Consider the following 18,399-nt stretch of genomic DNA (forward strand, 5'->3'; position numbering starts at 1 on the left):
TGCCTGGAACATTGCATAAGGCCAATTAACCCAAATTTATCCCAAAGGGTTAAAGACATTATCCTGAGGCTCGCAGACCCTCAACAAGGAAAAATTATTCAGCAAAATGGAAAAGATATCTCATTTGGAGTACTGCAAAAGGAGAAGATGGGTCACTGGTAAACATAGCCAACATCCTGGAATACTTGGCAGAGCTCTTCCACAAAGGCCTGTCCTATTCTTCCATTAAGATTCATGCATCAGCTATTTCAGCAGAATACGACTTGGATCCTCCAGTCTTCTCACATCCTCTGCTCAGGCAGTTTCTGAGAGGAATTAAAAATGTAAAACCTCCTAGGAAACCACCATTGCCAGCATGGGACTTGAACTTTGTGCTAGAAAAATTGACACTTCCTCCTTTCGAACCAGCAGCAACAGCAGAGTTACAATACTTATCATGGAAAACTGCTTTCCTGCTGGCAATCACTTCAGCAAGAAGGGTATCTGAGCTACAGGCATTAATGGCAGTACAACCCTTTCCGATCTTTCATCAAGATAGTGTCCATGAGAACAAATCCTACTTTTATGCCTAAGGTGGTCTCCAGAGTATCTTTAAATCAGGCTATCCACCTACCTACATTCTTCCCCAACCCACAGAACAGGGGAGAAAGACTTTTGCATACCTTGGATGTACATAGACAATTACGCTACTACCTAGACAGGACCAAAGGCAATAGAAAAACTGACCAGCTACTGGTAGCATATGCAACAGGGATGGAAGGAAAAGCAATTTCAAAACAGACAATCTCAAAGTGGATAGGAAATTGCATTAGATTTTGTTACTCCTACCATGGAAAGAAAACTCCAGAAAACATCAGGCCTCACTCTACAAGGGCTACAGCCACTACCACAGCTTTCCTACGAGGAGTGGCTACCAAGGACATTTTAGAGGCTGCTACTTGGAGCTCCGTGCATACATTTGCCAAGCATTATAATTTACCTTTATACTCTAGATCCCGAGCAGGTTTTGCCACTGCTGTTTTGCAAGGGATCTTAACTACACCATAACTTATTTTTTTGCCTCCTCCCCCAGTTTGGCTATGGTATTCTACCCATTTGTAAGGACTGCAGATGCATCCTTGAAGGACATAGTACAGTTTTGTACCTACCATAAATGTAGATGTCCAATAGGAATGCATCTGCAGTCAGGATTACCCACCCGCCTTCCCCTCTGTGGTACTCCTAGGGTATTTGCCCATCTTGTATTTGTTTGTATATATGTACATACATGCTTATTTTTTGTGTTTGCTCTCTACTATTTGGAATCATTGGCATTTATCCAAATTTAGCCTTCCAAGAGGGCACCTGGCATCTGGGGCAAGAAACACTGAGGAAAATGGCGTCGGCTGATGTCTTTATACCCGAATAACTGCAGCTATGACGTCGGGTGAAGTGCGACACCAGCCGAGGCCAGACCCAGACTTTGGAATCCGGCCGACCGAAGGGCTGCCTGACGACAGGACAACCCATTTGTAAGGACTGCAGATGCATTCCTATCGGACATCTACATTTATGGTAGGTACAAAACTGTACTTTCTGCCTCTACATCGCAGGTCCCTGTGAAGCATCGAGACCCGGAGCCTCAGGTAACCCCATTGGGTGACCCCTGCTCTACTGAGACTTCACCAGAAGCCCCCACTGTTGAGGATCCAAGGAAGAGGTTATGCAAGAGGAGGCATTTAGATTCCCCTCAGGAATCTTTGACATCAGACACTGACTTAGAGGAATTGGAAGGGTCCCCCTCGGAGGATGTCTCCTTTGCGGATATTTTGGAAGTCCTAAAGCAGAGGTGTGACTGGCAGTCCGTTAGCCCTTCTGAGGATGAGTCGGTGCTCCTTAAGGCCTTTGGGTCTCAACCTTCCACCTCCTGGGTTACTCTGCCCTTCGACTATCTGATGGAATTGATCGCACGAAGGACATGCAAGTCTCCTAATTCAATGGAACCGGTCCCTCGGAGGCCTAGCAAATTTATCACCTCCCCCAAGACAAGATGTTCCTCACTAAGGGAGTCCCCATTGATGCCGTGGTGGTGGCGGCCACCAAGAAAGAGATGTCAGAAACGTCTTCCACTGTCCAGCCTCCTAATAGAGATTCTAGGACGATGAACAGATAGGGGAAATGCATCTTTAGTTCTGCAACATTTGCCATAAGATCACTTAACTATTTGGGTGAAACCATCTTCAAAGAGATCTCTTGAAAGAGCTTGGAGATGCTCTGCAGGGTAATACAGATGGATCTGTGTCTGACAAAGTGACAGCACAACTTATAATACCCTTAATTCCATTGTGAACTCATCCATGCTGCTCATTTCCTATGCAGCCGATGGTTCGGGTTGGGCAGCGGGTTCAGCGATAGCTCTTCGGCGACAGTCCTGGATGCGTTTATGCTCCTTTGCGGAAGCCTTCATGTCTTCCTTTGTCAACACCCCATTTGATGGCTCTTCTCTGTTTGGGCCGAAAGTCAAGGAGACTCTCGCTAGGTGTGAGCAGGAGGGAAAGACTCTGCCATAGGAGTCCGTTTTTCCACCCCTACCAGACCATACCCCAAAGGGCAGAAAGGTGGAAAAATGTGGTTCTGAAAATCCCAAGTAGCTTTCCAGAACACAAGTAGTGAACCCCCTTCCAGGGGCAGAGGAGGGGGCAGTAATGGAAGATGCCGCCCTGACGTCTGAGGGGGTCTGCAGAACCAAGGCGACTGCGATCAATTCCTTGGCTAGCCCTATCAGCGCTCCTGAGAGGAGGCCCAACTGTCCTGCTCTGGAGGCAGTCGGGGGTCGCTTGGCTTTGTATCCAGATGCCTGGCAAGGAATTACAATAGATTCTTGGGTGCAAAGCATCATTACCAGAGGATATATCATCCCATTTCTACAAAGTCTGCTGGTTGGCAAAAAAATCCCAGACGTTCCACCCAGTCTCTGGGATCAAGCAGCCATAGCAATTCAGAGGCTACAGGAAAAGTCATCCAGCCAGTCCCAACAGACCAGATAGGATGCGGAACTTACTCCGGATTCTTTTTAGTTCCAAAGAAGACAGGGGACTCTAGGCCCATTTTGGATCTCAGCAGACTCTATGCATTTGTAAAGTAGTAGTTCCGGATGGTCACACTTCAGTCTATTCTCTCATTCCTCGGAGTGGGCGATTGGATATGCCCTATAGATCTCAAGGATGCGCACTTCCACATCAAAATGGCCAGACCATCCAGAGATTGCATTTCCGGTTGGGAGCCAGTCACTACCATTTCCGAGCACTGCCCTTTGGACTCGCGACAGCCCCCAGAGTGTTTACCAAATGCATGGCAGTGGTTGCAGCACACTTGAGGCGTCTAGGATTCTGAATGTTTCTGTATCTGGATGACTGGCTCCTTACCGTCGCCTCCAGGCATCAACTAATTCTGTCCAGGGATCTCACACACAGTCTCTGCTCTCAGGCATCACTATCAATTTTGAAAAGTCTGCATTGTTGCCATCACAGCGTATCTCCTTTATTGGAGCAGAACTAGACACTACCACCGCCACAATAAGATTGCCCCTGGACAGAATAGCCTCTCTCAGGAACTAGGTCTCAGCCATTCTTCAGAGAAGAAAGGTACCAGCCCATCAATTACTGAAACTCCAAGGCACCATGGCAGCTAAGCTCATAGCAGTTCCTCTCGGAAGATTGCACATGAGGATCCTTCAGTGGTTACTATTCGCCCAGTGATCATACCAACAACTTCCCATGTCATTCATAATCATGATTAAGCACTCTTGCAAGAAGGATCTTTGCTGGTTGTTGACCAGCCAACAACTTACAGTGGGTCGACCATTTGTTCTTCCCCCGCCATTAGCCACGGTGACCACGGATGCTTCTCTGATTGGGGGGGGGGGGCTTTTTCAGGGAAGAACTGCCCAAGGCACCTAGTCGGAAACAGAGTCACAGTTGCATATCAGTGTTCTGGAGCTGAGAGTGGTGCTTTTGGTGTTGCAGCACTTTCACGAGACACTGCATCTAGGAACGATTGCGATACAGACAGGCAACATGTTGGTAGCCTGGTACATCAACAAGCAAGGGGGGAACCAGGTCTTATCCCCTGTGTCGAGAGGCCTTGAGAATTTGGCAGTGGGCTGTGTCTACTGGGCACTTTCTGGTAGCAACACATATCCAGGGGAAATCCAACGTGATAGCGGACAAATTGAGCAGAGCCATTCTGCTACCACACGAGTGGTCTTTCAACAACGAAGTTGGGGAGAAGATTTTCCGTAGATGGGGCCAGCCTGGCTGCAACCTGTTTGCATCCCCATGGAATGCCAAATGCAGAAGCTACTTTGCCCTGAATCCCCCACCAGGGAACAACCCAAGGGACTCGCTTGTACACGCTTGGCCCCCGGGACTCCTGTATGCCTTTCCACGTATACCCCTAATTCCCAAGTTCTTGCAGAAAGCCAAAGCCCTCGGAAGGACTGTAATCTTACTAGCCCCTCTTTTGCCTCGTCAGATTTGGTTCCCCTTCCTCCGACTCTATCAACTGGAGAAACCTTGGATTCTGGACCCGGTTCCAGACCTACTGACACATTCGTCAGGGGCCCTCCATCCCTCTCTTCATTCCCTCAGACTTGACAGCTTGACTGCTCCAGTTCCCTTCCTAGCCAGGTCACACGATTTTTCTTCATAAGTACAGCACATTCTTGTATCTTCGCATAAGGCTTCTATCAGAAAGTTGTATGCTAGTAAATGGAAGCGATTTTCTTTTTGGGCTTCTCAAAACATTGATCCCTATTTGTCCCCGATTGCTAGTATCCTGGAATTTCTCTCTAAGCTTTTCCACAAAGGTGCTGCAGCTGCCACTATTAGAGTCCAATCGTCTGCCATCTCGAATTTTCATCTCTGAGCTCAGGGTTCTAACTTAATGTCGCACAGATTGTCGGGCCTTCCTTAAGGGCACTATTCATCTTAGGCTGCCTGTTAGACAGCCCTTTACTCCCTGGAATCTAAATTTTGTGCTGTCCTGGATTATTCTTCCCCCCCTTTGAACCCACGTCATCCTGTCAGTTGAAGTTTCTTTCCTGGTAGACTGTTTTCTTGGTGGCCGTTGCCTCAGCACGCAGGGTATACGAGCTTCTCAAGCCCTTTCTGTCGAACCACCTTATTGGTGTTTCACCTGGACAGGGTTTCACTGGGGACTAATCCTTCATTCTTGCCAAAAGTGTGTGCTGAGACCAATCTGAACAAAACTATTGAACTTCCAACCTTTTTACGTAATCATTCTAATCGGTTGGAATACATGTTGCATAAACTTGATGTCCACAGACAATTGAGATACTATTTGGACAGGACAAAGGAATTTAGAAGATCTGACCAACTTGGTTTATCTTATGCTGATGCCAAGAAATGTTTACCAGTTTCTAAAGTTACCATTTCCAAGTGGTTAACTGACTGCATTAACTTTATCTACTCTTCAGTGAGCCAAACATCAGAATATGGGGGTGAAGACCCATTCAACTAGAGCCGTCTCCACGTCTTCGGCTTATCTGGCTCATTTACCTTTAGACACTGTGTGCAGCTGCCACTTGGTCTAAGCCTCATACCTTTATCACTCATTACAAAGTGGACAGGGCTTCCTTTGGTTCCACTGTCCTCAGGAATATACTCCCATGAGCCACCCAGGATTAGGGTGCTTGGGACGCTACTCACGTGTAAGAATAAACGTCGAGATTGAACAACTTCACATAAAGAAGTTGTGTACTTACTATAATGTTCCATGCGAGTTGTTCATCTCGCCTTTAACCAGCAGTTAAGCAAGATTGCTGTGTGCTACCCTTGAGGATTGTGACATGGCTTTAGAAGGACTTATGGTTATCTTTCACCTGGGTGGCTTTCTTAACCTCAAAGTTGGCTTTGTGTGACCTAATTAACCCTCTTAATTGCCTATTTAGTTTGAAGAGAGTTTTTATCTTTATGGAAATTACCCTTCCTGATTTTTGCCATAATTTGTTTTCCTTTTGTTGTGTATCCTGTTTAATTTGGGATGCCACCAGGGCACTTTGTTTCTGGAGCTAGTTCTGGACTTCTGATAGGTACAGCAGCCTCTATGCAGCCACTGATGTGGTAGTACAGAGTTTCTAAGAGCAGCTCTGCATAGGCTGTTGTGTTCTCTGAGTTTAGAGGGATATTGAACTTTGACAAGCTATCACTTAATGAAAGGTAGTTTGCCTTTGAATAACTCCTGTTACTAGTTTTACCTGGGTTATGGCATTGATTTTGATTTCAAAGTAGAAAGCTTTATTCTCCCATATTTTGGGGTACAGAGTCCAGTCTGTTGAAGCCTCAAGTAGGCGTATTCACTGTTTGGTCAAAGGTATTTGTACTTTTGAAGTCTAGGAATCTCTGAGACTGTAGATTGGAAGCTGTGTAGGATTCCCAGGCTATAGAGGGGTAATTAAGGTACCCTGTGAGTAGGGTGTTAGTTGGATGGTAAGTGTATCCAGCCGGTCCAAGTAAGCATTGTGGGCGTCTTGGGACATGAAAGGTGACCTATAGCTGGCTAGGATATAGTACATGATTTTATCCATGGTGATCCATATGTCAAGTAACTTCAGCCTGTTTGTTGGAAGCTGGGTAATAAAGATGTGATCCTTGTATAATTTAGGTGAGCTGGTTTGTTTGTGCCTTTCGGCTTTTCCCGGTTAAGGGTCACCACAGCGGAACTCCGGTCCGCTAATGATTGGCAGTTGATTTTTACGTACCGGCTTGCTAGGCCTGATGCACAGCCTTCAACGAAGGTACGCCCATTCACGCATGTCTCCACGCAGAATACGCTCTAGCCGAGAATCGAACCGGACAGCGTCTTACTGCGACAACGCTACCACAGCACCACCACCGCGGATAATTTAGGTGAGTTGGTAAGTAGATTAAATGATTTTTAAATCCTGCAGCTCTTTTAACTTGCACAGTGGACTTGTAAGAAGAGAGCAAAGAATGGGATATGATGAATTTTTATTCTGTAGAGGGACTGCTGTCTAAATCCTGTGTGCAGTATTGCAGCCATATATCCATAGGGTCCTCTAGTTGCTGAAATGATTGAACTTAGAACTCTGATCTACCTGTGGTTAATTTCCAGATCATTTGTATATGGTTTCCTGCAGCAACAGTACTGTTCATGCCACCACACCCTGTTCTGGAAGAGAGGAGCAGACAGATGCCTCATCATTCCTCTTCCTCCTGTTCAGCAGGTACCCAAGCCTCTATTTGAACTCTGGTCACCGGAGTCATGGTCAGGGATTTAGCTCTCCGTGTCAACACTATACCTTATGCAGGCTACTTCCACAACTTAATTTTCTGCTCATTTGTCACATGAACTACCTTTATAGCACTTTTACTTTGGCATTTTATAATAAAACATGTTTGCCCATATCATAGAAAAGTATAACATGGAAAACCTGTACCATCTCTTGTGTTAATTTCAGTAGAAAAGCTTGCATTATTTTCATCAATGTGTACATTTCCTGAGCAGCTCATGGTGTGTTTATTATGTTTTGTTTAAACCAGGAACCTTGATGCAGAAGTGGGCAATCAGTGGATGGGTTATTCCTATCCTTACAGTTGCTGAATTTAAATGTTTTCTTTTTGTATCACAAATCACAGCTTAGTTTTCTTCAATGTATTTCTACAGATTTGAGGTCAATTCCTTCTACTACTGGTAGTAGTCTCCTAGTTTCTGGTTGGTGGGGATTTGTCCGTCATCCTAACTACCTGGGTGATCTCATCATGGCATTGGCTTGGTGTCTACTTTGTGGTAAGAGCTGTTCTTTAAACAATTTGACAAGATTAGAAAAAATATATTATGGCAATTGCTCATCGGGCATTGGATCTTTTAATCTTGTGGATGCAGTTTCAGTATTATGAGCCATATAAAGTTAAATGCAACTTCATGGTGTTCTTACTCTGTTTACCAGCATTGACCTTTATTGCAAATATGGTTTGAAACCATATTGATCAGTGAAGTTTTGTTGCCGAAGCACTGCAAGTTTGCATGGAGCTTGATTGAAGCTTTCATTCTTTTTTGCAATAAAAACAGTCAGTAAATGTCATTTTCTTAAGTTCCCATATGTTCAGAACTATTGTGGTAAAGAACCCAAACTGTGTACAGTAATAGCTTCTTAATCACTTTCTCCAAGCAATACTTTTGATTGAACTTGTTGGTTCGAGTAGAGTAGGCAGCCAGTCATCCAGACTGCAGTGGAGGAACTAGCTGTGGACTTTGAGCTGGAGGATTGACATATGTGCCTATCTTCTTTCTTCAGAATCTCTTGGTTTGTAGTTTTGTATTCCACCCACCCCCCTCCAATTAACAGAGTATCTGTTGAAGCCTCAGATGGATGAAACTAACTGATCGAAGTTTCAACCAGGTAAGAGAAGCAAGAAATATTTTTTGAAGGAGGGAGTCGAGCCCCCCAGTTAGTTGTATATGTTAACTTTGCAGTTAGACAATTGCCGAGAAAAAAAAGCCCAAAACCTTTGAATCACTGTTGGTGCACCAGTAGAAGCTGCTCTGATAATTATTACCTGTGCAGAGCAGTGATTGAGGAGTTGTATACTGGTGAAACGCACTAGTGAGTTGAACCCTTACTCATTTTATGCCCAACCAGAAGTAGAGAAAGTGTTATTTATTCAGTGTAATAAATACTGATTGGATTAGCCACATGCCATTGTGTGTTTGCTTGTGCAGCAGTAGGATAAAATTATTTATTGTGAGGAGGTAGCTGGCTTCTCAGGAATTATCATCTTAAGTTCCTGTGTGTGCCTGAAGAAGAGACTGTACTTATTGTTTAGGCTAAGGGCCATAGTATTTTCTGGAAAGAAGGTACAAAGACAACAGAACGGTCTTTGACAGGCAAAATTGTCATTTTTTTTTCTTCTTCTTTTGGGAGCTTGCCAAGTGTGTTAGTGCTTTTTACTCTGTTTTGGTGTGAAAAAAGTGACTTTTAAAGACTGTTTTTAACTGCTTTTACTGCTTGTTTTCCCCAGGAATGAGGCACTGTTTTCTACTTGTCCATTGAACAAACTGCTGCTTACAGCCCCAGAAAGAAAAAAGTTAGGCAAGTAATCTTTGCCACCACAGTAGGCTAGCAGCTTGTCTCAGCCACAAGTGGGTGACTGTGCTGTTTGACCATAGCTTGTTCCTCTGACCACTCATCTTTTACTCAGGATCTCGCTGGTGTAGCATCTACAGGCACTTATTGGCCATGTCCTGTACGACTGTTGGAGTCCCCACAATGGCAAGGGAGAGCTGCGTTTGTCGGTCTTGGGAGAGGAGAACGCTTCCCTGTTTAGTCAGAAAGTTGGCTCCATTAGTGGGGAAGCTGTGTTGCCTTTAATAACAGTGTTGGACTCATTTTCTCTGTCAAAAACAATTAGAAAACTAAACGTCTATCTATTCATACTGCTATCTAAGGAAATTTACTTGGTCAGGCTCAGGCATAAATTCAGGGTGTTGATCCTGTTTCTAAGGTAGGTTCTGGTAATAGTAAAAAGGATACCTCTTTTCCTGAAGAGTCAAGATTTTGAATCTGGACAGGAAGATGAAGGGGGACAGTTACAGGGTTTTTCTCAGTTTACTGATTCAGACTGTCTGAGGATAACTCAGATGTTTTTCGTGTTTCACTGTTGCAGTCATTACATTTGGGTAATCTGCTGCCAGGTTGCCCTCAGTCGGCCTGAATATCAAAGTCTTTGGTCCTGTGTCAGTTGCTGTCTCCTCTTCCATGACGTCAGGGGTATAAAACATGCAGCCGATGCCATTTTATTCAGTCTTTCTTGCCGCGCGGTGCCCGAAGCAGAAGCCGTTCGCAAGTGCCAGTCGGCCGACTCCTGAAATTTTCACATTCTAGTTTCAGAACCAAAGTCTTCAATTAAAGCTAAGTACCCCATTGGGGAAACTTTTTCTTACTCCTTACCGATGTCAGTAAAAGCAAATACCTCATAAGGATTTTCATTTGTACTGTATTCCTTGCCTAGGTCCAGATCATAACGTGCCTTGCTGTCGGTTTTGTGCTAGATTTAACCAACGCACTATTAAGCATCTGTATATCTTTGCTTCAAAATATTTTGGATCCAGATTTAATTACCCTGAAATGTCGTCTGATAGCAATCCGACTACCGGAGTTCACAAAAAAACGCAAAGAAAAGGACATAGACCGTCGAGGTCCAAAACCGACTAAGCTTCTCCTAAGCCGGTCGCCAGTTCGCCGGTACTCAGGCTCTTTTGCAGCCCCTGATACCCACTACTTTTGAGTAGCAGGCCTCTACCGAGACCCATGCAGAGTCCGGTATGCCATGAGATTCTGCGTATTGTACCTGTGGATGTCTCTCCCTGGGATGGGTCCGGAGCCGCTAAGGAGGCACCGGCTTCTTAGGGTTTCAGGCCTCAACATTTCTATATAAAACCGATGCCAGCTTCAAAAACAAAATCAATTTCCAAGTTTAAAAAAACAGACGCATGAGCCACATGCTCAGGCCCCCATGCCTAAAAAACAGTTGATCAAAATGGCTGAGGACTTTACCTTGATCAGGGGTTCTCAACCCCCCCCCCCCCCCCCCGATAAGAGGCCTAGGCAAGACACTGATTATGAATCTTCAGATCAGGTTTCTATTTCTTCTGATCAGGAATTTTCTATACCACCCTATAAGGATTCAGATGCAGAAGAATCCAGCCCATCTGCATCTCCTCCTGAGTATTATTCTTTTGGAGAAACCTTGCATATTTTATGTGAACATTTTCATTGGGAGAGTCAGGATTTCTCAGAATCGAAAAAGAGGTTTAGGGATTTCCTTCCTCAGCATAGGCCTTTGGCTATACCTCCTGTGTTAGACATTGTTGATGCGTTCTCAGAATCAATCCTAGTAAGCCAGACAGATATTACAGGGTTCCTGACTCCCACAAATTTTTATTCAAAAATCCTGCTGCTGATCCTGAAACTGTCTCACAGGGTCCCAAAGGTGTAAAGGCCTCTACAGCCAAGAATCCTACCTCCTTTGGTAGAGATTCCAGGGCGCTGGATAGATGGGGAAAGAAGGTTTATGCATCTGCAACCTTGGCAATTAGGGCCTTAAACTGCCAGTTTCATATGCTTAAATATCAACAGCATGTTATGGGATTATTGAAACAGAAAATGATGTTGATTTCTGAATGTGTGGAAAATAAAGAATTACAGGAATTATTGCATGCAGCAGAACAGGTTGGAAAGCATACTTTGCAATGTGGTTTTGATTCCTTGGAGGCCTCTTACAGGGCCGCAGTTACCGGATCTGTGATGAGAAGGCATGCCTGGCTCAAGGAGCAAAATCTGCCTGATCATGTTAAAGCTAAATTGTTGGATACATCTTTACAGCATGACACTCTGTTTGGTAATAAGGCAGAAGAGGTTTTACAGAAAATGAAAGACAAAGCTATCAATCTATGCAAGCTGTAAAAGATTTCTTACAAGTGCAGCCACCCAGATTCAGTAGACACTGGCCTACAAAAAAATGGTCCTTTACTGTATTCAACAGAGCTTCACAAGGCAAGTCCAGGTGCTCAAAAGGCTCTAGATACCAATCACAGGGTTTTTACAGGTCAAAGCAATGGGGGTGCCTCTACCTCCAAATCTGGAGGAAACTAAGCACTATATCGAATAAACTGGTTTTGGTGTAACTTCGTTTGTGGTCTGAATTCAAATGCCATGGAACAGCTAGTCACTGTTCCCACCACCGAATGCCATGGAAGCCCTAGTCACTGTTCCCTAGAGAAAGTATACTAGATCTCATTGTCACAAACATGGGGACAAATGCTCCACTGAAGAACAGACTGGTGTGGTATCCTTCCCCCCCTGAGCCAATGCCTTCTATGAACACCTCCAGGACTGCATGGATCAGGCAACAAGACTCTTTCCACAAAGGCTGGTGGACCCCAGCCATTAACAAACTTTACAATAAGAGGAGAAAGCTATTACATGATAGAACAAAATCCATAAAGGGAAGTCACCCCTGATCATTATTAAAAAATTTCAGTGGAAACTCTATATGCCCAGAATTAGTCCAAAATGATATAAAATCACTGACTCCTCCCCGGACATATCATCTGTAAAGCTAAAAACAGCATCAATGGGACCGGATGGTGTAATGAGGCAGCTGTTTAATCTCAGCCTTACCAAGACATTGATGTCACAAGATGGGTTGCAAACAGACTCTATTGTTTGGCATCTACTTCTGCCAACATGGGAGACTTTGTGACAAAGTTTGCGCAAACTGGGCGATATCCTTCAGACCAAAAATGTATAGTCATACTATCAGGGGGACCCAGGTTGACAGTGGCCTTAGTGGTTAGAAAGACCTGCCCCATTCGGGATGTATCTCACCCGACATCTTTGGAGACCCCAAAGTTCCTCACCAAAAGGATAAAGGGACTCCAAAATCTGTCATATGCTGCCAGATTGAAGAAACTCCAGCTCTATTCAGTCGCATACCGCCTGCTCAAGGTGACATGTGCCTGACATACAAGGCCATGTCATTAATGGACATGCTCCACCTCAAAAATCCAAATCCACCAAAACTTAAACCTTTGCACGGATATAAATAGGAGGATAGATTTATCACTCAGAGACTCCCTATGCTGTGGAATGGAATCCCGGTCCATGTGAGGCAGAGCACCTCGCTGACTCTGTTCAAGGAAATCTAGACCTGTGGATGGATCATATCTGTGTCACTGCTGGACAGAATTGGGCACAGTATTTTCATATACCATAAAATTTGGGCTAGGCTTATAAATGCCTTAGGGCAGATAGCCTAGTATAAACCTATGAACTGGGTACTATCACTACTGTGTTACTAAACATAGTATCCCAGGGGGTATAGATTTCATTCCCATACCTTGCCAATTCCAAACGGTTGGCCAGATCTGCCACAAAATCAATGGGCAGAGGCTCAGAAACAAGTTACGTCCCTCATGGATATGGGGACTGTTCAACCAGTACCAGAACAGGAAAAAGGACACTGTTTTTATTCAAGGCTGTTCCGGTTTCCCAGAAAAGACCATGCCTGGCATCCAATACTGGATTTGTCGATTTTAACACATTCTTGAACATCCCAAAATTCAAAATGCTGACTTTACAACCGCTTCTGCCCATGCTGGGCAAAAACGCTTGGTTAGTGACTCTAGACTTAAGAGACATACCTGCATATCCCAGTAAGGGTATCGTGCAGAAGATACCTCCGCTTCAAGGCAGGTTTTATGCATTACCAATTCTCTGCACTGCCCTTTGGCTAATTTACTGCGCCCTGGGTCTTTACAAAGTGCCTAGCACCAGTAATTGCATTTTGCAGACAAAGAAGCATACAAAATTTATCCTTACTTGGACGACTGTCTCATTCCAGCAGAAAACAAGGACATTCTTCTTCAGCATCTGGCATTTGTAAAAAGGCTTCTAACATGCCTAGGGTATACAAACGAAAAGAAATCACAACTGGTACCCTCTCAAAAAATTGCATTCCTGGGTGCAAGCTTGAGTACAACTGCCCAGGTGGGCCTACCTTACGCCAGACAAACAGACAACTGACTTTTTACTTCATACAGATGGCGACAAAAACCCAGTTATCTGCAAGACAAATTTTGCAGGCTTTGAGATTCATGGCATCCTGCATTCTACTAATTCCATATGCAAGACTGCATATGAGGAAACTACAATGGTATCTAAAACGTTTATGGAGTCAACATGGTCACAGTCTGGAAACAATGATTCCTCTCATTCCCTGCCTACAACAGGAGTTTCTTTGGTGAGCAGAGACATGTCACCAGAACAAGGGACAGTCTTTCACTTTACCCCCTGCCACCCAAACCCTAACTACAGACGCATCAGACTATGCTTGGGGGGCTCACCTGGCGGGGAGATGCATTCAGGGCATATGGAGCCCAAAACAAATGCATCTGCATATCAACCAGAAAGAGATGCTAGCTGTTCAGAATGCCCTGACAGCTTTCAAGGACTTACTTCATCCAGGACAACTACTGATAGACGGACAACACCACGGTTATGTGGTACATAAACAAGCAGGGGGGTACACATTCCTACCCCCTTTGCAGACTAGTCATGACATTGTGGGACACAGCCTTGACTTACCCAAGTACATCTTCAAGCTCAATTCCTGCCAGGAAAACAAAATACTGTGGCAGACTACCTGAGTAGAAATCATATGGACCCTCACAAGTGGAAACTGGATCCACAAGTCTTCAGCATGATAACAGAGAAATGGGGGAGTCCAGACATAGATCTATTTGCCTCTCCCCAGAATTATCAACTGGCCAAATTCTGCACAAGGACTTATCACAGACATGCATGGAAAGTGGATGTTCTATCCTTCAGTTGGAAACACCCATCAGTCTACGCCTTTCCTTCTCTGCCTTTTCTCCCCAAGGTCTTACTAAAGGTCAGACAAGAAAAAAACAAAAATGATCCTAATTGCCACAGACTGGCCTCGCCAGCACTGGTACCCAATCCTAAGGAATATGTCTCAACTCCCTTCTTGGTACTTGCCTCAAATACCTCATCTACTGTCTTAGCAGAGCAATCAAATTCTGCACAAACAACTGAGCCTGGCAGCATGGCTGATCATGTAATTGTTCAAACAACACCTCTCAGTAAATCTGTAATTGTTCAAACACCTCTCAGTAAATCTGTGATGAATGTCATTTTGGAAGCCAGAAGGCCTAGTACTAGAAAATCTTATGCTGATAAATGGAAGAGATTCTGTGCTTGGAACTAAGCACAAGGAACGGACACAGCAAAGCCAAATATTCCTCAGATTTTACAATACTTGACTGAAATGCTTGACAAGGGCCTATCTTTTTCTTCAATAAAAATCCATGCCTCTGCCATTTCAGCTCAATCTTTTCATCCTCTGCTAAAACAATATCTTAGAGGGGCCAAAAATTTAAGGCCTCCCAGAAGATCACCAACTCCTGCATGGGACCGAAAAGCTCACCCCGCCTCCTTTTGAACCAGCAGCTACTGCAGATATAAAGTTTTTATGTTGGAAAACAGCTTTCCTTCTTGCAATCAGTTCAGCAAGAAGGGTTTCAGAACTACAGGCCCTCATGGCTGTGGAGCCTTTTTATTACATTTTACCAGGACAGGGTGCCCCTCGGGACCAATCATTCCTTTATGCCTAAGGTGTGGTATCCAGTGTGGCTCTTAACCAAACTATTCACCTGCCAACATTTTACCCAAATCCAGAGAACAAGGGGAGCAGATTCTGCATTCCTTGGGCGTACACAGACAACTAAGATTCTACTTGAACAGGACCAAATCTCTAAAAAAAAAAAAAAAAAAAAAAAAGTCTGAGCATCTACTGGTGGCATTTGCTGCAGGATCAGAGGGGAAGGCTATATCAAAGCAGACTATTTCAAAGTGGATAAGCCACTGCATTCGTTTCTGCTACTTGCATCATGGTAAACCAGTACCCAAGGGAATCGGGTCACATTCCACCAGGGCTGCATCTACCTCAGCAGCCTTTCTCAGAGGAGTTCCAACCAAAGACATTCTAGAAGCTGCTACTTGGAGCTCTGTTCATACATTTACAAAGTGTTATTTGCCTCTTTTCTCTAAGTCCAGGGCAGGCTTTGCCACTGCAATTCTGCAGGGCCTTATAGCTGCTCCTAGTCCTATTTAGTTCCAGCTTCCCATCCATAGCTTTGGAGTTCTACCCAAATGTAATGACTGCAACCGTGAAACGCGAAGAACATAGTACAGATGTCCTTCATGGATGCATCTGCAGTCATAACAACTGGGTTGTCCTGTCGTCAGGCAGCCCTTCAGTCAGCGATGTCAGAAAAGTTAATAATTGTTTAACCTGGCTGAACAGTTTTCTGATCAAAGTACAGCTGAATCTATCTCTACAACTGAGGCCCACCATTCTTGAATCGGCCTCAGAAATTATACCCACTACGGTGGTTGCCACTGACTTATCAGACACCATTCCTAAAGCAGCCAAGACTACTAAAACAGTGCCTGTTAAACCCCCTACAACCAGGCCCTCCTCTAGTTCTCAAATGCTTACTCTGGCAGAAGATTTAATTTCATTAATTAGAGGATCTCAATCTCACCCAGACAGGGCCTCTCAGCCCCAGAGGAGCCCCCTGAGCCAGTGTCATCTGATGATTCAGCCGATGAATTAGACTTAACTGACCAGCCAGAGGCTCCTTTCTCCAATTTTGAAGACTCTGATGCTGAAGAATCCATTCCAGCTGCTTCCCCACCAGAAGAATTTTCCTTTGAAACCTTACATGCCAAGAGCAGTTCCAATGGCAGCAACAGGATATTTCAGACTCCAGAAAAAGACTTAGGACTTTTCTGCACCTTCCACAACACAGGCCCTTAGCTATACCTCCTGTTCTCTCTGTGGTGGATGATGCTTTCAATGATGTCTAGATTCTTTACCTCCAGCCCCTGCCAAACCAGACAGATTTTACAGGGTGCCAGACACTCATCACCACCTTAAACTATATCCCAGGGTCCCACCATAGCTAAAACCCTATTCCTTCTGAAAGGTCATTAGACAGATGGGGCAAAAAGGTCTACACTTCAGCTACTCTCTCAGCTAGAGCTTTAAACTGTCAGTTTCACATGATACAATACCAAGAGTTTATGCTTGATCAGTTAACTAAAAAGCTAACCACTGGTGAATCTCTTGATAAGAAATATGTATTAGAAATGGTAAATAACATACAACAGGTTAGTAACCATTCCTTAAAATGTGGCTATGATGCACTGATTTAGATCAGCCATGACTTGCACAGTGATAAGAAGGCATGCATGGCTAAGGATCATGTTAAAGCAAAGTTACTAGATGCTCCTATGGATAAGACAAGTTTGTTTGGTACACCTGCACAGCAGGTTATGAAGAAAATGGAAGAAAAGGCAAAATCCGTTCAAACGGTTAAAGATTTCTTGCAGGTTCAACCCCAAGGTTTAGCAGGAACTGGCCTGCCAAAAATTGGTCCTTTCCTGACTCCACAAGATCTCAAAGGGCAGAAACAGACGTTCCAGAGGCAGAAACCAATCCAGAGGAGGTGCCTACAGAGGACGACAGTGGCAAGGTAACAACAGAGGCACAGACACAACCACTGCCACTACATCAACACAACCACAGTGACTTAATCCTAAATCCGCCTACCAGGGAACAAATAGCAGCTCCTCTAGGCGGAAAGTTAACCTTATTTTCAAAAACTGGCACTATATAACAAAAGACAAGTGGATTTTACAAACCATAGATCAAGGATACGGTTCCACTTCCACACTTTACCAATCAAAAGAGGAATGCCAAATCTACCTCCAAATCAAAAACAGAGGCTCTACAACAGATAATGCAGTTAGCAAACATGAGAGCTGTGGAAAAGTGCCAACTGCAGAGCAAGGAAAGGGGTTCTACTCAAGACTATTCCTAGTTCCAAGAAAGGAAAAAGTTGGAGACCAATTCTCGACCTGTCCGCCTTAAATACATACATCATTGTCCCAAAATTCAAAATGCTGACCCTACAGCAACTTCTATGCTGGGCAAGGAGTGTTGGCTGGTAACTCTAGATCTCAAGGAGGCATACCTGCACCAATCTGCAGAAGATACCTCAGATTTCTTGCAGGATCAGAGCACTATAAATTCTCAGCATTGCCCTTTGGCTTATCTAGTATTCACAAAATGCCTGGCATCAGTAATTGCACATTGCAGACTACAGGGAATACAAATTTACCCATACCTGGACGACTGCCTGCTACAAGGGACAACAAAAGCAAGCTGACAACAGATTTACAAAGGGTCATTTACTTGCTACAAGCACTGGGATACACAGTCAATCTACAAAAGTCAAGGCTGATACCATCCCAAACAAGGACATTCTTGGTGAATTGGACACAGTAAAACAAATGGCATTCCTAACTGCAGAAAAACAAAAGAACTCCTCTTTACTTCTTGGCACTAACAAAGCTGAACAAGTTAACAGCAAGAAAAGTACTGCAGGCCTTGGGCTTCATGGCATCATGCATACTCCTGGTCCCACTTGCCAGACTACATATGAGAAAACTACAGTGGTACCTAAAGAATTTATGGTCCCAACACAGTCACAGCCTAGAAACAGAAATCCCACTAATTCCATGCTTAAAACAGGAGTTCCTATGGTGGGCTCAGGCATGCCAGACAAACCCAGGCCTACAGATGTCAAGCAAGCCAGACCATCACAACAGACGCTTCAGACCTAGGATGGGGGGCCAACATGCTGGACAAATGCGTCCAAGGATTGTGGACACAGGATCAACTTCACCTGCACATCAACCTAAAAGAAATGCTGGCAGTAAAACTGGCA

At 44.4% G+C, this 18,399-nt stretch overlaps 1 protein-coding gene across 4 annotated transcripts in view; it reads left to right on the forward strand.

Annotated features, from left to right (window-relative positions):
• The window catches only part of LBR (lamin B receptor), a 962,918-nt gene that overhangs the window by 874,232 nt on the left and 70,287 nt on the right, over window positions 1–18,399 (forward strand). For all 4 annotated transcript variants that reach the window (XM_044059838.1, XM_044059844.1, XM_044059847.1 and 1 more), the window contains one exon: window positions 7,687–7,809. In XM_044059838.1, coding sequence (XP_043915773.1) covers window positions 7,687–7,809 — 123 coding nt within the window. The remainder of the gene's footprint in view (window positions 1–7,686; window positions 7,810–18,399) is intronic.

This window comes from Protopterus annectens, chromosome 1.part2 (assembly GCF_019279795.1).
Source record: "Protopterus annectens isolate FY-2018-M chromosome 1.part2, PAN1.0, whole genome shotgun sequence".
In the NCBI taxonomy this organism is placed as follows: domain Eukaryota; kingdom Metazoa; phylum Chordata; order Ceratodontiformes; family Protopteridae; genus Protopterus; species Protopterus annectens.